Source organism: Eumetopias jubatus, unplaced genomic scaffold (genome assembly GCF_037043125.1).
Source record: "Eumetopias jubatus isolate StellerSeaLion01/CBP00866 unplaced genomic scaffold, mEumJub1_p1.0 scaffold_7, whole genome shotgun sequence".
NCBI classification, from domain to species: Eukaryota; Metazoa; Chordata; class Mammalia; order Carnivora; family Otariidae; genus Eumetopias; species Eumetopias jubatus.
Genome location: NW_028274813.1, coordinates 138,318,917 through 138,341,052, shown reverse-complemented (window position 1 = coordinate 138,341,052; position 22,136 = coordinate 138,318,917). Strand labels below are relative to the sequence as shown.

The 22,136-nt window shown below is 56.6% G+C and overlaps 1 protein-coding gene across 2 annotated transcripts in view; it reads left to right on the top strand.

Moving 5' to 3' along the window:
• The window catches only part of APBA2 (amyloid beta precursor protein binding family A member 2), a 65,275-nt gene that overhangs the window by 34,577 nt on the left and 8,562 nt on the right, over positions 1-22,136 (top strand). Inside the window, exons 4-10 of one of the 2 annotated variants that reach the window (XM_088025211.1) lie at positions 7,227-7,372; positions 8,400-8,435; positions 11,610-11,696; positions 14,162-14,347; positions 17,851-18,030; positions 18,979-19,191; positions 20,635-20,754. In XM_088025211.1, the coding sequence (XP_087881337.1) occupies positions 7,227-7,372; positions 8,400-8,435; positions 11,610-11,696; positions 14,162-14,347; positions 17,851-18,030; positions 18,979-19,191; positions 20,635-20,754 (968 nt within the window). The remainder of the gene's footprint in view (positions 1-7,226; positions 7,373-8,399; positions 8,436-11,609; positions 11,697-14,161; positions 14,348-17,850; positions 18,031-18,978; positions 19,192-20,634; positions 20,755-22,136) is intronic. The other variant, XM_088025212.1, reaches the window with a different exon arrangement.

Below are 22,136 nucleotides of genomic sequence, written 5' to 3'. Positions count from 1 at the left end.
TCAGGGACATAGATTGAAACAGGATACGAATTTGGGACATAGATTGAAACAGGATACGAATTTCAGAAGGATCTGGCGAGCTGCCCAAGGTCACCCTGGGAAGTGGCAAGGAGAAAGGCAAAGGACAGTGGCCTCAGAGCCTAGGAATCCATTCAAAAGGCAAGCCTAACCTCCCACCCCCAGGGACAGGTTCCACGGATTGCCGTTCGACTCCTACCCACAGTTAGGGTGTGAGGACCCTTGGCCGGGCCCAGGCCGTGGGTGCTGGCTGAGGGTGGGGGCGAGCAGTTACCCAGGGCGGCTGGGACCACCCGGACTTTCCTGCAGAACGCAGCGGCACCATCTACTGGTCAGTAATGGTCACTGCGGGGAGGACGGGCGGCTCGGGCCCTGCTGTGGGGTGACAATCAGCAAATCATGGGCACTTGGAACCACACTCACTGCAGAGAATGAGGCCTGAGGGGAAGATGGCGGAAGATAGTAAAAATGAGCACACTTCAGTCAGAAGCCCTGAGGGGCAGGGTGGCACCTGCCTTCCCCTAGCTGGTGACATGCACACCAGGGCTGCTGATGGATGGGCAGGGAGGGGTTCCTCCCTCCACGCCCCTCCCCATTCTGCAGCCACCCCCTTCCCATCCCCTACTCCCCTCCTTTGGTGCCGCCAGCCCTGGCCAGCCGGAGGGGGGTTGACCTCTCCAGAGCGAGGATCAAGGTGCCTGAGATGGAAGGAGCAGCCAGGACTCTTGCCCTTGGGACGTGGGGCTTTGTAAAGAGCCAGCTCCGCCTGAGAAAACAGGTGCTGGCCTGGCCTCTCAGCGGGCTTTGCTCCTAAGAGGACGGGGGGGAAGCGGGGGAGTGCTTGTGTGCCAGAGATCAGGTTTGCCCAGAGGGGTGCTCTTCAGTGTGACTGGGGTGTGTGTGTGTGATGCAGATTCCCAGAAGCCACTCTGGGTCCACTGAGGCAGAATTTCTCCAATGGGATTGGGGCCTCTGCAGGCTTCTTGAGCTCTGAACACGATTCCGGAAACAGAAGAGCTGCTTGGGATCTTCTTCTGTCCCTCCTTCCCTGACTTCAGCTTCAGGTGTTTTAAATGACCTGCTACCTCCCACTGCCCCACAGGGTACCAGGTTTGGAAGAGGTTTGCACCACTTTGTGCCTGCAGTGGGGGGAGTCTCCACGTCGGTGATGGTGGAGGCCGCCATCCAGGATGTGGCTGCCTTTGGGTCTGGCCCCTGCATTGTCCCTTAATATCAGCGTGACCATGGCGTCCCTTGTCGTCTGAGCCTCAGTGAGCTGTCACGCCGCGTGCCCACAGGCCATGTGAGCACACTCACCGGCCTCGGGCCCTGCCACCTCTCAGTGCCGTGGCCCCCTCATCTGGCGCTCGCCCTGCCTCAGCTGAGTGCTGCCTCTTGTCTTTTGAGTTACGTGCAAATAAAAGCCAAGAATTCATTAACTAATGCCTTGTACTTTATATGCTTTTAGCGTTTATGACGCTCATCCTATTAATCTTAGCTTTGCGAAAACCCTATGGAGATAGAAATCAGGAGTTCCCCTTCACCCCATTTGGCTGGTGAGTAAATTGAGCCCCCCCCCCCAAAAAAAGAGAGAGATGACTGTTCCAAGGGCACAAAGCCTTTTCGAGCAGGGCAGGTGGAAGAGCTCAGACTCTGGCCGTGTCCCTGGATCCCTGGGCAGGCTCTGTGGACCCTGGAGGGCTGTCCCCACCTCCCTTCAGACATTCGGGACCCTGAGAGGGACCCAGAAAACACACTCCTTTTCAGGTATCTCCCTTTGCATCATTCGGGTCTGTGCTCACCTTGGCTTCTGAGAGCAGCCTTCCCCTTCCTCGTCAGATCCGCATGCGTCCCTGACCCCCTCCCAACAGGTTTGCTTCCTGCCTCCTAGTTCTCATTGTCTGAAAAGACCTTGTTGGCTTTGTTTACCCAACTCTCCGAGAGAGGGCACCTCCTTGCCTTAGTCCCATTCCTTGTCATGGCTGTCCCAGCCCCCACGGACTGTCCCTCAAAGTTGACGGGTGGGGGGGGAGGGGCAGGTGCCTTCCCTCTCTGCAGAATTGGGAGGGACAGTCCGTTACCCTCTCCGCCCCGCACAGATACCCCAAATGCTTGTTGCACCAGACCGTGCCTGGTCTGCTACTAAGCTCTGGCCCTGCCCTCACTGCATCCTGCGTGGGCGCTGGGGTGAGCGGTCCCAGGGTCAGAGGCCTGGGGAGTTGCAGGCTCTGAAGTGGGGCCCCTCTCCTGGTCGGCACTTCTTGTCTTCGGTCCTCTGAGAGGCCTGCCTGCAGCGGTGGGCTCCCCGTCGCTCCCCCCCCACCACGAGGGTGCAGAAGCTTGTCACAGAGCAGGGCCACCCCCCCGGGGGTGCGCAGTGCCAGGCCCCCTGCTGCCAGGATGACCTTCCTCTGGGGTCTCAGCACGGGCTTCGGAACTCCTCTTTCTCTTGTGTTTGGGCTCGTGGTAATAGAGGGGCTTTATTCCCGTGATATTGTGAAGTGCCTGCCCGCGGAAAGCACCTCATTGTATCTGCAGGCCCTGGTGCCGTGGTGGGCACTCCGTCTCGAATCCCCAGTGGGGGCACAGGAGGTGTGGCTCTGTGGGGTCAGGGCCACAACCACCGCCCCTGTGTGAGAAGCTTTGCGGACACTCACATGTACCTGCATGGGTGTGTGTGCTTGTGCATGCGTGTACGTGTCGGGGGGAGTGGTGAGGGCTTGTTGACCCGTGATGGACTCTTGGTGAGGTGAGAGGCTCTGGGAGGAGCCCTCAGAGTCCTACGGCGCTGAGGTCCTACCACCCCGGTACCTGCGGGTCCCACCAGAGCCAGCGCCGACTGGAGGCCAGACTTTGTGGCCTGGAAGGCTGGGTAGGCCGGGCTACAAGAGAAGGCACCATTATCCCACATGGCCGCTTGCTCAGACCTTTGGGGAAGGTGGCAGGGACAATGAGATGAGGAACGCTTGATCTGAACATGCATTGGAGTCGTGCTTTTCTGGGGTGTCTTTTAAACACTGGAATGGTGAGCTTACAAACCTGCCAGAAGCTAGGGTACCCCTGGGCCCTCCAGCCCACCTGGCCCCAGCCCCCAACCTCCACCCCCAATTCCTCCCACCACCAGCCCTTAAGCCCAAAGTTTACCCCCCACCAAGGCCCTCATGCCCCCTTCTCAAGGCCGCCTGCACCCATCCCCTCCCTTGGCCTTCACTGAGCCCCGAGGCTGTGGAGCCCTTTGACCACCACCCCTCTGCTGTCCCAGGCAGCCTCCTCCAGATCCAGCAATGTCAGCCGGGTGGGAAGAGCTTTCCCAGAGAAATGGATGTGGTGGGGAGACCACGCAGGGGGGCAGCTCTCCCCCTCCAGACCCAGGCCCTACTTCCTTGTGTCTGTCCTCCCCAACCCGAGGCTCTTAAAAGGACCCCTTCACTTGGTTCTGGAGCAGAAGTTTCTTCTTTCCTCCAGACACAGATGACAGAGTTGGGGCTGAGTGAGGGGCTTCAGACTTGGGGAAAGGCTTTGCCAGCAGACTGTGGAAGTCATGGGGGTGTCCATCTATGGGGGAGGGCCAGGGAGGCCCTGAGGCATCAGTGGCTTCTCGGACAGGGCTGGGGGCTGAGGGATGGAGCCTTGGGCTTGGTTCCCTGAAGGTATGGGAGAGGCTTCCAAAAGTGTCATCCAAGATCCCTGGAGCAAACCACCTGAGCACCCAAGAGGAAGGGGTACTTCCTCTGGGTGCTGCTTGGGGAGGCTGTCAGGGTCAGTGGGGAGAAAGGGAGGGGGTCCCCAGGGCAGTGGTGTCACGATGGGAGGACCCCCCACACCTTCCATGGGGCATGACCCGGGGCATTCCTAAGTTGGGACCTGCTGGGGCCCGTTATTACTAATGGATTCCTTTCAACCTTCAGAATACTTGACCTGTTCTGAAGCACTTTATAAAACTGGCTTTAGTGCAGAAGCTGTGGTGCTGGCGTGAAAGAGACGGGAGTAGACCCCCGGGTGCAAGTCGGACGTGTGAGCCCCTGGGGAGGGGTCTTCAGGCAGACAGCCGAGGCTAATGGACACACGCTATGACCAATTTCGGAGCTTTACTGGAAAGTCCACAGGGCTGAAGATTGTTCCTGTGAGAGCCTAAAGCACAGGTCCCCTCCCAGGCATCTCACCTTGGGCCATTTTCTCCTGTGGTTTGAAGAGAACTAAAGTTTCAGAGAGTAATTTAGAAAACCTGCCCTGAATCCAGGGGTGACCAGGTGTCAGGGAGGCTGTGCGTTCACTTCTTGGGGTGACAGTCTGCTCATGGTGGGCCACTCACTGAGCCCCCAGTGCCCGAGCAGCCTCGGGTGGGCATGCGGGCCGGAGCTGGGGCCCCAGTCCCTGGGGGTCTGCTGACGTCCAGATGACAGAGCCCAGCAAAACTGCCCTTGTCCCCTCACATGTGCGTACCTCTGAATGGGAACACTGTGTTTGGGGGCTCAGGGACTCCTGCCTCTCACCTGAAAGAATGAGAGGCCCCATGCCGTTTAGAGCAGGGGAGGCAAAAAGATCAGATTTCTAGAAAGACCCTCTCGTGGCAGCATGGGGAGTAGTCTGTGGGTAGAAGGTTCAGGTCTTAGTCTTGCTGCTCTAACAAAGCACCAGAGGCTGGGGGTGTATAAACAGCGGAGGATGGAAGTCCCAGATCAGGGTACTCATGTGGTCGGGTTCTGGTGCGAGCCCCCTTCCAGGTGACAGACGGCCACCTTCTTTCTGTGTCCACATGTGACAGAAAGCAGGCAAGATTGCTCTCTGGGGTCCCTTTTATGAGGGCACAGATCCCATTCCTGAGGGCTCTACCCTCCTGACCCCCCACCTCACCTCCCAGAGGTCATACTTCTAATACCATCCCATGGGGGGTTAGGGCTTCCACATAGGGATTTTGGAGGGACACAGGCAGTCCATTGCAGTTCACACGGGCTAGTTGAAGGCCATCCTCAGGTCCAGGATGGAAGGAGGTGGTGGTGGTGGTGGCAGAACTGGACAGAGACACACTCGGGATAGGTTTGGTGGCAAAGCAGAGGGACAGCCCTCGGGGATGGGCTGGATACGGGGGTGAAGGCCTGTGTACCTGGGATGGGGGTGGGGTCTGAGACGAGGAACTGGGCTCAGTGCCCGGATGGAGCTTTGCTTTGGGCATGTCGAGAGGGAGCCATCCCAGGAAGCCAGCAAGTAGGCTGTTGAGTATGTGGGGTTGGGGTTCAGAGAGCTACAGTGTCCTTTGCCAGCACGGAGTCCGCAGGATGCCTACATTCCATGGCCTCATGGAGGAGGATGAGCCTGCGGGGAGCTGAGAAGGAACAGCCAGAAAGGGAGGAGGAGATGATGACCACAGGCCTCCCGACGTGAGGGTACAGAGGTCGCACATAGCGCTCACTTCGGTGGTGTTGGAGTGGGGAGGTAGCGGCCAGGCGGGGACATGCTGAGGAATGGGTGCAAGCCAAACAGGCAGTTCTTTCTAGACATTTGTCCTCCAGAGGGAGGAGGGAGGGGGTCCACGGGAGGTGGGGATGTGGGGAGGGAGGCTTTTGAACCCGCCTGGGGACACGGGAGGATATTTAAAAGCTGTTGGAAAACCCAGCTGATATAGGACGTGGTTCAGAGAGGGATGGGGTCACAGGTAACCCGCCACACGGGGAGCGGAGGTGAGGCTCTGTCGAGTACAGCCAAAGGAGGGGCAGCTGGAGGTTCGAGGAGATGGGGGAAGGTATGAAATGGTGCTTGCCCAGAGGGAGAGGGGGCACTTCTCAGGGGCATCTTTCGGGGTCACCAGCAAGTTTTGAGAGCATTTTGGTCCTTGAATTTGGAATGGAACCAGTCTGCCTTGTTGGGTGGTTCTGGCTTTTTCCAGCTGCAGGCCCGCAGGTAACAGGTGGTTGGAGTTGTGCCGAGGCCCTGGGGCCGACAGGTGGGGCTGGGAGTCGAGGGTGTTGGGCAGATGTTATGGGACTGGTGGACAGCAGCATCCAGACTAGGCAGGTTGATGCCTTTAGCAGCAGAGTGGGTCAGAGGGGAGAACACGGAACAGCTAGATGGGGGGGGGGGGGGTGTCCAGAGGGGACTGCTGGTCATGGGGACCAGGGAGCCACAGGACAGCCAGCCCTGTGGACCCTGGAGTGAGGGGGAGCCTGAGAGCCAGAGCCAAGGTCCCTCAGAAGGAAGGGTCTGGCCGAGGGGCGGGCAGGGAGAGGGAAGAAGGCAGTGACATGGAAAGGAAGGCTGAGCGATGGTCTACAGGTTATAGACTATGGACCCAGGGCCAAATTCTCCCAGCCACCCGGGTCCGTGCATGAGGTTTTCCCAGAGCACAGTCGTGCCTGCTCATAGACAGATGGCCTGGGCCTGCTTTTGTCCTCCGGATGCAGAGGTGACTGGTTGCACACAGACTGCAAAGCCTAAGATATTTGCCATCTAGCCTCTGGCGGAAAGGGTTTGCCGACCTTACCTACAGCTGCCTGTCCAGGGCAGGAGCCACTAGCCACATATGGCTATTTCTCTGTAAATTAATTAGATTGCATAAATTTTAAAGATTTCCTCTTGCAGTAGCCCCAGTTCAAGTACTCCGAAGCCACACGTGGCTAGTGGTTCCCGTATTAAACAGCACCAAGCTAGAACATTCTACATCGTGGCAGAACCATTGACAGCACTGGTCTAGAAGCAGCAGGGGAAGCAAGGACCATGTTACCCAGGGGTGTATGGGATGAGGGTATATGGGATGTGTATGGGGTGTGGGGACCCACCCAGGTGGGCATGTGACAGGACCAGAGCCCTACAGTGCAAAAATGGAAGAGAAGGCCCCAGAAGAACTAGAGGGTAGTGGGCAGTTTCTGCTCCCTGTCCTGAGTCCCAGAGGGCTCTGGGGCAGGCACAGAAATGCTGTCCGGTTTGGGAAAGTGCGTCTCTGGGATTGCAGCATATGGTTGTCACCTTCCTGGAGGCTGAGGTGCCCTGAGTGACAACTGCCCGAGGCCCTGGAACTGTCCTCCTGAGCCATGCACATGGACTTTTCTGGCCTGGGTGTTGATTTTGCATAGTTCCTCGCACTGTACACCGTGTGGGATGAGGGAAGGAGACTGGCCTCCCTCTGTCGGCTGCAGATGGGCGACGCCTTTGTCTCTGTCCCTGCGGCCTTGTTCCTTTGTCCTCTGGAAGGATGCTAACTGTGCCCTCATCAGTTCCAGGTCCCTGTGAGCCAGAAGACCTCATTGATGGGATCATCTTTGCTGCCAACTACCTGGGGTCTACCCAGCTGCTCTCAGAACGTAACCCTTCCAAAAACATCAGAATGATGCAGGCTCAGGAAGCCGTCAGCCGGGTCAAGGTACTGGTGGGCTTAGCAGAGCCCCGGTTCACTTTGGGGGAGGGGGCACTGGAGTGGGGGTGGGTGACCCCACAGCCCTCAGCACGGAGAGCAGGAAGGCCTGAGGCGCCTGGCGAGGCCAAGGGCGACTTTGGCCTGTCTGGAAGAATGCCGGGGCCGGGGGCAGGGGCAGGGGCAGTTGGCTCCTTCATGAGGAACCACCACCTGGCCAGTCGGAGTATGATTTTTAGAGGCGATTGGTCCACAGCATTCCACTCATAAAACATGTTGGGATGGAGCCTCAAGTCCCATTTTGATGGTATGTGTGTCTTTGGCACCAAAGTGCTTGCAGAACGGGAAACAAATCCCATGTGTCAGTTAAATTCATGACCTCAAGCATTCTGACATGCTTGCTGTGCTGGCTACACACGGAATTGCCTGTGAACAGTGGGTGCAGCCGGGCAGAGGGGGATGAGGCCAAGTCGGCAAAGCTAATGGGGTCCAGAGAGAAGGGCAGGGTGGTCCGCGGAGGTGCCCCCTCTAGGCAGGAGGGGGTCTGTGGATGCTGCCAGCCCCTGGGGCTGAGAAACCATGTCAGGCCCCTCCTCTGTCCTCACGGTGCACTGACCTCCTTTATGGAGGCGCAGGGGCCTGGGGCACGAGCCCATGGCGGCCAGGAGAAGAGAAGCGCAGAGCCCAGGGCCCTCCCGCCCCGCACCCAGTCCTGCTCCTCTGCCTGAAAGCCTGGTTCGCCTCTGCAGGCCGGTGGCATTGCTCCATCCGGCCGTCCTGTCTCGCCCTCGCAGATCTGGGGGGTGGTTGGTGATTCCCAGTGCTCGAGGGACACGTGTGGGGGCTTCTCATGGTCAGGGTGTGTGCTCGCTGACGTGGCGGCCGCCCACTCATCCTGCCCCTGCAGGGGGGCTTCCCCTGAGCACAAGGCCGAAGTCCCAGGGTGTTGACAAGACCGAAATAACTTGGCCGCCCTTCTTTCTCTTCCTTTCTTTCTTCCTTTATCCGTTTTTCTTTTCTCTTACATGCTGCTCAGAGGATGCAAAAGGCTGCTAAAATCAAGAAAAAAGCGGTGTGTAGGGCTGAGGGGTTTGCCTGGGTTTCTGGGCCTCATTCTGTGACGTTTGGGGGGCGGCCCTGTTTGCAGGAACATACATCATGCGGCAAACAGCTTTTTCCTCTTCCCTGGGCAGATAGACTTCGGAACAAAACCATAGACAAGTTTTTAAATTTTTAACCACCCACTTACAGAAGAATCTCGTCATCGCCCTTTTTATAAATTTCTTGTTTAGTCTCTCCTGTGCTAGAACGTGGTTAATGCCATGATGTCACTGTTTCACGCAGACGTTTTTACAGGTGACATTTGATATGATCATGTGATGCATCTAGCACTTAGGCCTCCTGTACAAAATTAATTAAATTGTTCTGATATTTAAAGACTCATTAAGCTTAATTTACTAAATCAGGATGATGGTGAGAAGGTCAGTTTGCCCATGAGATGTGTTCCCCACTGGAAAGAGTTGCTGCAGAGCGCCTGGGTGGCTCAGTCAGTTAAGCATCTGACTCTTTTTTTTTTTCTTAAGATTTTTTATCTATTTTTTGACAGAGAAAGAGACAATGAGAGAGGGAACACAAGCAGCGGGGAGTGGGAGAGGGAGAAGCAGGCTTCTTGCTGAGCAGGGAGCCCGATGCGGGGCTCGATCCCAGGACCCTGGGATCATGACCTGAGCTGAAGGCAGACGCTTAACGACTGAGCCACCCAGGCGCCCCAAGCATCTGACTCTTGATGTCAGCTCAGGTCTTGCTCTCAGGCTCGTGAGTTGAAGCCCTGCATTGGGCTCCATGCCCAGTGTGGAGCATACTTTAAAAAAAAAAAAAAAGAGCAGGGGAAAGAGTTTTTGCAGCATGAGCCAACATTAAAAAAAAAATCAAGTTGACCTCCAGTCATTTGTTTGTAAACCTGGTCATTTAGTAAATGCTGGGTCCTCCCAATACAGGAAATCTCAAATGCTCAGGGTCAGAAGACACTGATTTAGTGCAGGCTTGTTGCTTAAATGGCAAGAGATTTAGTCCTCCATTTCCCACCTAGAAAGCCATTTTCTGTCTGCGTGGCCACAGGAGCCTGTCTGGGTTCTCCCTTCCTCCTGCGGTGAGACTTCTCTCCCTGTGACATTTGCTCTTTGCCCAGTGGTGTCTCCTTGGATTCCTTGAGCTGTAGGAGAGGAAGGAGCTCACCCATCTCCCTCTGCCCAGTGAGCTTTCTGCTTGGCGCTGCCAGGCAGTGTAGATGGACCTGGCTTTGCAGAGCTATGGTTGGGGTAGGCTTCCCCGCAACGGAGAGGGACGCCTAGCCTGCAGTTTGCCCAGGGCACCCCTGGGCTGCCCAAGCACCAGGCAGCTGGAGCGGGGCTCTGTTGTACACCGCAGCCTGGTCCTCGGTCTGCCATCGGGGGAGCCCAGAGGGGCCCGGAGCGGGTGCATCCAGCTCGGAACAGCCTCTGCAGCCTGCTGTAAACCTGGAGAGCTGTTCTTCCCTGCAGGCAAGGAGATGTTCAGGATCGTTGCTGAGGGTCCCTTTTCTGGTCTGCTCACATCTGGCCAGGCAAGTGCTGAGAGGAGGGTACTTCACGAGTCTGGGACCAGGAGGAAGCAGTGTCCCCTGCACAGCTAACCTGCTGGTGACTATGGGGTCATGGCCCCCCCATCCACAGACATGCCCACCCTGTTGCCTGGTGGCCCTCTGTTGGATTCCTGCTATTGACACTCCCCCTTTCTTCCAGCAGAGCGTATCACAGGGCGAGCTTTGCTGTTCCCTGTTGCCGATCATGTTTTGGCTTCATCTGTTCACCCCCAGTTTGAGCCCGCTCAGCTTCACGTTTGTCACTCTTCTCTCATTAAGTGCACAGGCCTCGAGTTTCCTCCAGAAACTGTCACGAAAACCAAGTCCACCTGCAACTTTCTTTCCTTTTTTTTTTTTTTTTTTTTGCTTCTGGCCCAACCTACTTTCTCAAGTAAGAGGGTTTTGAGAAACAGTCGCGTAATATATAACGTTTAAAAGCTTGTGGGCATACACTATAACCTGGTTTTTCAAATCAGAGAAAAAGTAGTTCCTCTACATTCCTGCAGACTGTCTTCAACTGGGTAATTTTGAACTCTCTTCTCTTTTAAAATCAGTTAAAAACAGTGTCACCTCATGGTGGGCTGAAAGCCCCAAAGACCTTTTATCTTGAAAACTGAGCTGCAGTACAAATTTATCAATATTATACAGGGCCTCTCTGCGACTCCGATTTCTTGAGGAATTGTCAGCAGGGGGATTTCAGATTCTTTAGCGAGGAATTAAATCACAGTTTCTGCTCTTTTGAAGTGGAAGATATGCCACTGTGGGCTCCCAGTGACCATAAAGAATTTCTTACCTCAGTGGGTAAACCGGAAGAATTTGTATTTCATTACCACTGTGCAGTAGTAATTAGGATTCCCATGGTTGTAAAAAGCAATGAAAAGCTGTCCTGGTTTAGAGCAGACCCTGGATACATAGTTCCCTGAGTTTCTAGAACATTCCATGGACACATAAGTAATGGCCATGGAATGAACACACTCCAGGAGCTGACAAAACAGGAGCGTTTGTGTGACAGCTTCTTCTGGTTTTTCCCATGTTGCTGGGAGGGCAGCACTGAGTCCTGTTGGGGTCTTGCTTCCCTTAGGGTTTTTGGAAGATCAGCATTAAGCCTGCTGGGGGGTTGACATAACTAGGGCTGTTTAAATCAGAAGAAGAGGCTGACGATCTAATCCATCCTCTTTGAAAATTCCTTCCCCATTTCCTGGGGATATTTGGAATCCCAAATCCCAGAAATGTATGTAGCCCGAGTACACAGACCCTGTGCCTTTGCTGAGTTTGATAAGGGTTGGCAGGCAGGCCTACTTTTTAGGGAGTGGAGGGGCTGCGCTTTGGATGCTGGGACCCAAGACCCCAGGCGTCCGGCCCCCCTCCATGCTCAGGCTTCCGGAAGCTGTCTCCTCCCTCCTTCTTCACGCCCTGTGCAAACTGCCTTTAGAACTCACTTCGCTCCGGATTGCGCTGGAAGGCGGCATGCAATTTAGATTTCCCATGGCTGCTCCAAGCTGGAGTAGCATTTCCCTCTAGGGCCTTTCAGGGTCATTAGTCAAATTGTCAGGCCTTTGTTCAAGTTAGTTTATTTATTTATTTTTATTTATTTTATTTGTAACAGTACCCACTGTCCTTTCTTAGAATTCGGAGGGGGATGCCCAGACTCTGACCGAAGTGGATCTTTTCATCTCCACCCAGAGGATCAAGGTGTTAAATGCGGACACACAGGTAAGCGTTTTAAAGACCGTTGTTTAAAATCATGCACTTAAACCCCTAACTTCCCACTTCAGGGACTAGAGCAGAACGAGATCTAGCTGCGGGAGAACTTTCCCTCTGGGAATGAGCTGAAGGGCTGTCCCCCAGGACAGTCGCTCCGGACCCCGGTCTTGAATGAGTTGTGGCTGTGGAATCTAGAGGGAGCTGCAGGCGGCCGAGGAGCACCAGGCTAGGCAGAGAAAAGCCTGCCTGTAGGTGTGCTGCAGCTGGGATTAAGTAGGCAAAATGAAGGGGAAGGAGCAGGGAGTCGGAAGCTGTGTGCTCACCATCAGCATTCTAGAAGGGCCTTCCTGAAACCTGTGCATGACAGGCCTGGGGAATCGAGCAGGAGGGTGGAAATGCCGTGTGAGCCCTCGGCCCTCTGAGTGGGTGGTGTTCCAGCAGGGGTGGGGCTGTCTTAAGATTTTCTACCTGTGAACCCTGTGCTGTGGTCAGATTCTGCTCATTTTTCCTGGGCCTTCATCACTGCTGTTGGTGGAGAAGACAGATCTGTGAGGAACAAGTGAGCCAAGGAGAAAGAGGGCAGGAGGGCAGGAGGCCAGGGGCATGGGCCAGAGGGAGGGAGGGGTCGGGAAGGCCTCAGGCAGTGCTGTGTCCTTGAGGTTTGCTGAGGGAGAGGGAGGCCCCACTGTCCCTGGGGTCGGACCTCCATTCCTGGGCCTGTTGGAGGACAGAGGATGGCCAGATACCAGGGTAATGATCCCTTTGCTTCTTTGTCATCAGCAAGTAATCTGTGTGCTGACACTCCAGATGTGTGGGGACCCTGTTCCCCAATACCCATTTTGCCTGCAGGTTTTGGCACCCAGTGATCATCTTGCTTGAGTTGGTTCCAACACCGGAAGTGCAAAAATGGTGCATTTCCTAATTATGTCACGCTCTCCACTTTTATTATTGGACCTCTCCCTGTGCAGAAGACTTTTTGTTTCTTTCTCTCTCTCTTCACTGTGGACCGATGAGTTGTTTTTTTTAACTTGTGTTTTAATTATTATCCTTATTATTCTTTTTGGTGCTCTGGTGATCCCCAATTCAGCCAGAGACCTTTAAACTGGGTCCTGGGTGGCTTTGACATCTTCCCTTTAGTCACTGAGCACGTCCTTGCTTTCTGAGGTAGCGAGGCATTCCCAGCTCCCCTTACGCTTCCCCTGCCCCAGACCTGGAATCAGCCATTTCTTGAGGAGCCACACACAGTTCCTTTTCATGGGGAATGATATTACAGAAACAAAGACCTGGGTGCTGGCCGTGTTCACCGTCGCAGGGGTCTCCTTGTTCCTGGGCCCTTGCAACGAACAGAGCTAGACAGTAAATCTATTTTAAAATAAAGCCCAGCATTCATACTTGTACCTCTGTCTGCGAGGATGATGGCTGTGCCCGGGGCATGTGGCCAGAAATCAGGAAATGCTGAAGAGCCACCCTCGACAGTTCCCTGTCTGGTCCCCCCTCCTGAAAAGTGGCTCTTGTGGTTTGAAACCACCCCCCTAGCCTTGGCCAGGAAACAGATCAGCTCCTGGAAGACAGACGTGGGGTAATATCTGCTGTAAAAATGGATTCTGTGAGGAAGAAAAGGGCCTTCCGAGGTTGCAGAAGCAGCCAATTTTTCTTTTGTGGAAAAAGCACAAAGGCAATAAAAGACCAACTGATGAGTTTTTCAGAGCCTTTGTGTGCAGCCTTGTTAGGTAGGGGTCATGCTCACGACGCTCTGTGGAGATTCCTGTCAGACGACAAAAGCCATCAAGAGTAATGGACCTGCCAGGAGCTGAGGGAATTGAATGGCCACAGAGACCCATCCATCAGTCAGGGGAGCTGCCTCAGTGTCCCCTGACCGGGGCCTGCACTACTTGGGCTCCCTGGGAAGAACTCATCTGTGGAAAACATTGGCCTCGGAGCCTTCCTCATCTGCTAGGGAAAAGCACGTGCCTTGCAGGGAAGGGACCCTTCTCCAGAGCCACAGACCGCCTCTGATCAGGTGGGGACAGGCTTCACCCGGTGACAGCCTCCCCACTCTTCCTCCAGCAGGGACCAAGAGCTCCCCCTGATGTCGTGCCTCCAAGAAGCAGTGGGAGGGTGCTGTGGGGCGAAGGCAGATTCATCTTGGCTGTGCATCACTGCCCTCAAACACTCTGTTCCCTGGAGCAGTGATTTTCAACCAGGGTGCTGTTGTCCCCCATGAGGACATTTGGCAAAGGCTGGAAATTCTTTTGGTGGTCACAACTTGGGAAGGGGGTGATGGCTACTGACACCTACTGGGTTGAGGCCAGAGATGCCGCTAACCATCCTACAGTGTATGGAACAAACCTTCACAAGAAAGACCCCCTGCAAAGGTCATTAGTGTCAAGGCCAAGAAATCCCGGACTTGAGTGTTTTTTGATGGCTTGTTCTCCCTAATGTTTCCTAACCTGGATCCGCCCCACTCCTGACAGGAGACCATGATGGACCACGCCTTGCGTACCATCTCCTACATCGCGGACATTGGGAACATCGTGGTGCTGATGGCCAGGCGCCGCATGCCCCGGTCAGCCTCTCAGGACTGCATCGAGACCACCCCTGGGGCCCAAGAGGGGAAGAAGCAGTACAAGATGATCTGCCACGTGTTCGAGTCTGAGGACGTAAGTAAACACGCAGGCCTGCCGCGCCCCTCCCAACAGCCCCGACTTCACCAGGGCTCTGGCGGCATCCCAGGCTCTTTGGAAACCATGTCTCAGGTAGAAATCCTGTGCACCATCATGGATGTTTCCAGTGGAATCAGTGGGGTTTTCTTCTAACACTCGAGTTTGCAGAGACAGTGAATGTAGTTTTACTTCACTTCATGAAATACTTCCTTCAGGGCTGTTCGTAAATTGAACCGTAGTTAAATAGGCCAGGGGCGCTATCTGAAGAAATCCTTTAACACAATCTTTTTCTCCTAGAACAAATTACTCCCTGACTTTTCTGTGGTTAAGATGCACATTTTCACACGGCAGGCTTGTGCAAAAGGAGGCGACATCTGTGCTCGAGGAACAGCTCTGCTTTTGCTCATGGCCATTTCATGTTGGCATTTAAAATACTCCAGACTCGCTAAGAGACCATGAGCCCTTTGACTCTTTCCTTCAGTGGGATGAGAGCATCTTTCTGAGCCTGGAATTGGGAGAAGGAGACCAGAGAAGGGAGCAGGGGGCCGAGGGGTGAGCACCCGGGACAGTGGGCCAGGTCTCTCTGCTGCCCCCTGGCAGGCAGATCTTGCGGGTGTTGCCAAAGTAGAATTTTGAAAACCCATCGCTTCTCCATGAATCCTTGGAAAGGGGCATTCTTGTGCACATATGGACTTGCAGGGCAGGCACCTGAAGCAGAAGGGAATGGCCCCCAGATTTTTATATTTGAAGGCAGGGCTGAGGGATGGAGGTAGTCATCCTTTTGCTAAGAAGTTGAAGTCATCTAGAAGTGCTTTGAAGCGATGGTATATTGATGGGAGAAGAGAGTGTTCAGTGCTGTGAGGCCAGGAGAGTGCTGTGCGCACACGGATTCCTCTCCCCACGATCCAGATCTCCACGGGCACCTGGATGGGCACTTCCGTGTGACTCAGGGCTTGAGGATGACTTAGAGACCTGGTGGGGGGAGATGGGCCCTCGGGAAGGGCTGTGAGTGATGGGCAGGGTAAGGCCAGTGGCAAAGGGTACCGGCCCCTGTGGATGGCTGTGGGCTGAGGGCTAGCGTCAGGGGTGCCGCTGTCCGGGGGTGCTGCTGCGGCCCCCCTGTTCTCTGTGCAGGGGGAGATAAGGCTGAGGGCCAGCGGAGGTGGGTGTGAGTGGCACTCTGAGTGGCCCTTGAACAAGTGAAGGAAGGACCCACCCGGTGGGGTGCGGAGCGGGGGGACACTCAGAAGCTGCCCAGAGCATAGGACCTGGATGGTGGCTCCGTCCGGGGGTCTGCTGGGGATGAGTAAGGGATCCGAGGGTCTGGTGACAGCAGACGGAACACCCGGGGAAAAACAGAAGGTGGTGTTAAGGATAGCAGTGGATCTTTCTGAGACTCAGTTTCCCTCTATAAAATGGAGCTCAGGCACTGCCGGGCTGAGACCAGGATAGATGAGCCACACGGGCAAAAGTGCTGAGGCAAAGCAGTGCTGGGGTATGGCAGCTGCCTTTCCCTGCCTCACCTCCTGCAGGAGGCCGCCTCTGAGGGCCAAGCTGCCAATGCCTGCCCTCTCCGAGCCCCCTGCGCGGGGCTCCTGGCCTCACAGCACTGAACACCCACAGGCCCTGGCTGTGAGCTGGGGGGCAGGGGAGCCCCCTTGTCTGCAGGGCTGCCAGTGTGTGTCCCCCAGGCCGGCTGGAAGGGACACCAGGACACAGGGCGGATGGGGAAATGGGAGACCGTCACCAGCAGTTGCAGGGGAGATGCCAAGGGCTCCTGGATTGCACCCCAAGGAACCTAGGCATGAACGGCCTCACTGTCCCCAGGAGCTCCTGTGGGTTGGGGTGGGGCACCCAGGCAGAACCCCAGGCAGAGTCCCAGGGCATCGGGCAGCACCGCCAGGCTATCTGTGCAGGGGTGAAGGGAGCGATGCTCTCAGAACCCCTCCCTGTCAGGGGACCACAGTCAGCTGGGGACAGACCCGACAAGCTTTGGGACTGGGGCAGGGCAGGTCCTGGGTCCCCATCCCCTGCCCCTACCCTCTTCCGGCCTCTTTCCAAGGCCTGACTCCCAGCTTCAGCCAGGGCCCTGGCTACTGCTCTGCTGCTCCTCAGTGCACCACCTTGGGCTCCCCACCCTCCAGTCCACACGTGTCCAGGCCGGGGTATCTCCCAGTGGCCTCCAGGCACCACAGCTCTGGCCAATCCACCCTAAGTGGTGCGGCCAAAATGCCAAAATGCTGGTCTTGGGAGTGAGCAGGGCTTATTCCTGCCAAGTGAACATCGGCTTGTCCTTCCTGTAAACTCTTCCGGACCCAGTGTGGGAGGGCAGTTCAATCAGAGTCCGTACCTCTTTGGGGAAAGCCTTCCACGCTCCGGCTCTGCCTTTATCATCCGGCCCAGCCCACTTTGGTACAAAGACATACTCATTTGTAGCACTTAAAGCGTGCAGTGTGTAGAGGGAGGAAGGGATTTAGGCATTTAGGTCATGTCCTTGGTTTTACCATTTTCTGCTCCTGAGGTTTGCAGGGGGCGCCCATGCAGAAGGCCCCTTTGATGGCTGTTGGGAGGCAGGTGGCGGCAGGCGGTAGAGCAGCCCCAGGGCTCCCGCAGTCAGGGCTGGGTGTGGAGGAGGCCCTGCTGGGGGCCAAGCCCCTGGGAGCCCTGTTGCTCTCCAGGGCTACATGCTTGCCAGAGTGCTTGGTGTCCTTCCGGGAGCTCGGGACTTTAGCTCTTGCCCCTCAGCCGTCCCCTGTCTGCACACTGGCTGGTGACAGGCAAAGCCTGGCAGTGACTTTTCAATGTCCAGGACTCTGCAGTGTCGGAGCTTCAGTAACGTGCACACAAGTGGTTCCCTGTAGTGGAAAGAGGTGCTATGCTCTGTGGGGTCTATGCCGGTGTCTCCAGGTCTTGTGCTTCTCATCAGCCTCAGCCTGGAACAGCCACCATCCCCCCACAAAAACAGATGGACACACACTCTGCCTCCCCGGTTGACACTGGGTTCTGTTGCTAATGAGACATAAATGTGAGGGAGACAACTGAGAGTCTCTGTGACCCTCCTCTGAGAACGCACCTCAAGTCTACTTTTGGAGTAAGATGGGTGGAAAGAAAATATACTGCAGCCACCAATTAAAACAACAAAGATAGGATATTTAGCAAACAATTCATAATTTTCCCAGACTTTATTTGAAACTGCGCTTTGTCCTGGATGGTCAGGGACGGAAACAGCTCTGGCGGGAGCAGTCAGGACCGGTCCCTGCCAGGTACAAAGCAGCAGAGAGGCTCACCCCACGGCCGACCGTGGGGTGTTGGTGGCAAGACAGCTATCCACCAGAGGAGACCCTACAGTTTCTCTCTTGTTCCTTTAAGCCCGGGCAAGGGCCCCCTGCAGACTTACATGTGTACCCTGCGCCCAGCCCGGCCGCGGCCCCTCCTCTCTGGGCTGCATGGCACGCCTGTGGTTCTGTGCCGGTCCCTAGTGGGCTTCTCCCTGCCCGCAGGCCCAGCTGATCGCACAGTCCATCGGCCAGGCCTTCAGCGTGGCCTACCAGGAGTTCCTGCGCGCCAACGGCATCAACCCCGAAGACCTGAGCCAGAAGGAGTACAGCGACATCATCAACACCCAGGAGATGTACAACGATGACCTCATCCACTTCTCCAACTCCGAGAACTGCAAGGAGGTGAGCCACGCGCGCCGTGGGCGGGCCACGGGATGTCATGCTGCAGTGGCCCCTGCCGCCCACGCTGAGCCCCTGCAGACCGGAGCCGCCCGGCGATGCCCCCGAGCAGCTCCCTGGGAGAGGACACGAGAGCGAGCCCTCGAAGGGCCCTCACGCAAATCCCTGTCCTCACGGCGGAGTGACGTGCTGCCCCGAATGTACGTTTGCTCCTGCCTTCGGAGCTGAGCACTGGGGTGTGAAATGAGGTGGTGTTCTAACAAAGGAGCTGATTACGATCAGTCTTAATGACCTTGAAAATGTGCCTTTTAATGCCGCTATTATCATCTACTGGAGCTCAGCACCCAGGAGGTGTTTCTGGAAAGCATTTGAGAAGCGTCTTCGGAACGGAGGACTTGGGTGCGCTGCTCAGGGGAGTTTCAAAGCTCCCAGAGGTGGAGGCCTGAGCATGGCCCAGTGTGTGCTGCTCAGGGATCTGCAGAAAGTCCTCCTAAGACACGGGAGCACATACCCTGCAGATGACCCATAACCTGACTGCTTGTAAAGAACTGAATGAAGGAATAATCAGACTGCTTGTTGAATGAATGAATGAATGAATGAATATGCGTGGCTTCTTGCTGAATGAATGACAGGCAGCTTTCTGAGAGAGCGACCCTTGGGGTGGATAGAAGGTAGGACTCTTCTAGATAGGAGCAAAAGCTGGGGGCAGATGTGAGCCCTGGAGTCTAACATTCTTCTCGCTTCCATGGGTTTGTGGGAGGTGAGAACAGCAGGAGCTAGGAGGATGTAGCCGCCGTGCTGGGGCCTGGAGGGGCCCATGCTGGGCACGGGCGGGAGGGAGTCTGTGGTTCTGGTTCCAGCTTGGGAGCCAGAGCTGGGCGAGGCCAGGGGGTAGGCGCGCAGGCCCCCGGCCCCCCTCACGGGCCCCTCTCACTGCTCATTTCCTTACAGCTGCAGCTGGAGAAGCACAAGGGCGAGATCCTGGGCGTGGTGGTGGTGGAGTCAGGCTGGGGCTCCATCCTGCCCACAGTGATCCTGGCAAACATGATGAACGGCGGCCCGGCGGCCCGCTCGGGGAAGCTGAGCATCGGGGACCAGATCATGTCCATCAACGGCACCAGCCTGGTGGGGCTGCCCCTCGCCACCTGCCAGGGCATCATCAAGGTGTGCACGCGGGGCCCCTGCCTTCTTTAATTCTCGCTGCCTTGTCCTTTCCCCCTTGACACGTGAGGAAACAGGTCCAGAGAGACCCAAGACCATACCATAGCACTGAAATCAGAGCAGGACCCGGGCTGCCCTTGGGGGTGAGAAGGGGACGTTTGGTTTCACTGATGCCAGTTCTGAGGGACGTAGACCCCAGGCAAGGGCTGAGGACCCCCAGATGTAGGGTGACCCGGTATGCATGGGAATTTCACAGGTTCACACTGAGAGTCCCATTTCCTGGGCACACGGGGAGGGGTGGGCCCCCTGCATGGGTCTGAGAGCAGGGAGGCCGCTCTGACCGTCTGTGCCTTTGCTCTGTCCAGGGTCTCCAGACAGGGGGCTCTGCCTGCTTGGGGGCCGCCCTGGGGTCTTCTGTCTGCATTCTGCCCCCACCCCCCTGTGGCTTGTTCCCTCCTCCCCCGCTGTGGTCTTGGTGCTGGAGGACACAGGCATGTCCTGCCCTCTCCGCCTCGGCCACCTCCACCGCGCATGTGTGGGCCTGGATGCAGGGGGCTGGCGGGGTGGGGTGGGATGCGGCTCTCCACCCCCCTGCCCCTGCAGCTGCTTCTGTCTGATGGCACAGGCCCTGGCGGGTGGACACAGCTAGGCAGGAGCTTTGAGCAGTTCTCGGGGCAGGCCTGGCCAGGGAGGGAGGGCTGGTGTGTGGCCAAGGAATGGGTCCCTCCAGCCCTGCTCGAAGCACCCTTGTCCCCGTCAGCCTGACAGGTGAAGGGCATTCTCGGGGCCAGAGCCAGCCCAGCAGAGCATCTGCATGACGGGTGACCACCTGGGAAGCTGGACGGTAGACACGGCAAAGGCCTCAGCCCGCGGTACCAGAGGCTTGGTCTGCCTGGACTCACCTCACAACCGTGGCCTGGGGCGTCCGCTGACAGTCACAGGTCGCCCTGAGGTTGCTTTGGCTCCGGTTGGCCCAGGCTTGCTAAGGACACTAGATCCTCTTGCTTACAGATTTTCACTGAGCCCCTTGCTCCCGTCCCCACCCCTGCCATTAGCACATTTTATTTTGAGGAAGGCTTCCCCCTGGTCCTTCCAGACAGAAGGTGCTCCTCCCGCATCCGGCGTGGGGAGGGCCCCTCCCACGACCCTCTGCGGGTGACCCTGGTGTTGTCCCGTTGGTCATCACCGTGGTGCACAGGGCCTGGCCTCTGGCTGTTCATGGTTTTCCCAGGCTCAGACGGCACCCACCCACCCGGGGTAGCCAGTCACCCCGCACACTGGTTGCATCGAAGGACGTGGAAGCCAAGAGGTGGCTGACCCGTCAGACTCATTCTCGTGCACCCAGGGCTCCCGCCCTGCCAGCTGACTCAGCCTCAGTCTGGGCCTGTGAGCGTGTGCTCGTAGGTGGCATCCACGGCTCCCTGTGATGCCTGCCCCCTCCTGCAGGGTCTGAAGAACCAAACGCAGGTGAAGCTCAACATTGTCAGCTGTCCGCCGGTCACCACGGTCCTCATCAAGCGGCCGGACCTCAAGTACCAGCTGGGCTTCAGCGTGCAGAACGGGATCGTAAGTCTGCCCTCTCCGCCTCGGCCACCTCCACCGCGCATGTGTGGGCCTGGATGCAGGGGGCTGGCGGGGTGGGGTGGGATGCCACTCTCCACCCCCCTGCCCCTGTAGCCGCTTCTGTCTGACGGCACAGGCCCTGGCGGGTGGGCACAGCTGGGCAGGAGCTTTGAGCAGTTCCCGGGGCAGGCCTGGCCAGGGACGGAGGGCTGGTGTGTGGCCAAGGAATGGGTCCCTCCAGCCCTGCTCGAAGCACCCTTGTCCCCGTGACGGCTGTTCCAACCACTGCAGTCTGGACACATCCGGCCAATGGCAACATCTGACTCTCTATGTTCAACAGATATTCACTCATTCATTCACCCATTCAGAGCCATCCGTGAGGTGCCTGCACTGTGTAGGCACTGAGGAAGCAGGAGGGCTTCCAGGAGGAGGTGATTCTGGACTCGAGTGAGTGTTGGTCTGCCCAAACATCTGTGCCTGTTCCTCAGGCCAAAGCTCTTCGTTCAGAGTTCCTGCCTTTTCTTTGACCCGTGTTTGCCTGGAGTGAATCTGTTTCCTTGGTCATCCCCTGTGCAAAGGTCCCAGTGGGCAAAGATGTGGCCACAGACGGAGGACAGAAGAGGCGAGGCCAGTCACTTCCAGATGGCTTAAGCCAGCTTTGAGTATTAAAGAACTGAGGAGGAGATGGTGCAGTAGGTGGGAGTCATGTCAGGGGAGGGGGGATATGTATGCCTGCCCATGAGCACAGAAGAGACAATGGGGGAACGTTCTAGAAAGACAACTGTAAATGAGTCAAAATTTTCTCTGTTGCTATCTGGTACAGAAGTGTGGAGAAGTACATGGAGCTGGGGAGAGCCCCAGGGCCATTTCTGTCCCTTCTGTGTTAGTAGTGCGCCCTTGCTGCTTTAACAAATGTTCTCCGAATCTCAGCATCCTGAGAGTTGGTTTCTCACTCGTTCACAGTCCACTGTGGGAGGGGTCCTTGCTCCACAGAGCCACTCAGGGGCCCAGTCGTGCCTTCACCTGGGTTTTGGAGGCCCCCACTAGCCACTCCGTGAATGGCGGCAGCTACAGGGAGATAGGGACCTAGGCGTGGCCCTTGCCATCTCTGGCCACAGCTCACTCGCCCGCACAGGACTCAGTCCCACGCCCCACAAAACATAGGGCAGGCTGGGAAGGTGGCCATCTGGTGCCTGTGACTAAGAGGGAAAGGGTGTGGGGGCATCTAGCCAGGGCTGGCCAAACCTTCCTGAGCGGGTCACTTCACCTCTCTGGGCTCTCCTCAAAATGTGGTTGTGAAGATTAACAGAGAAAATCCATAAAGTACACGGAGACATTTAAAGAAGGCCCCCTGGGGCCTGGATTCTACAGAGGAGAAAGGCCCC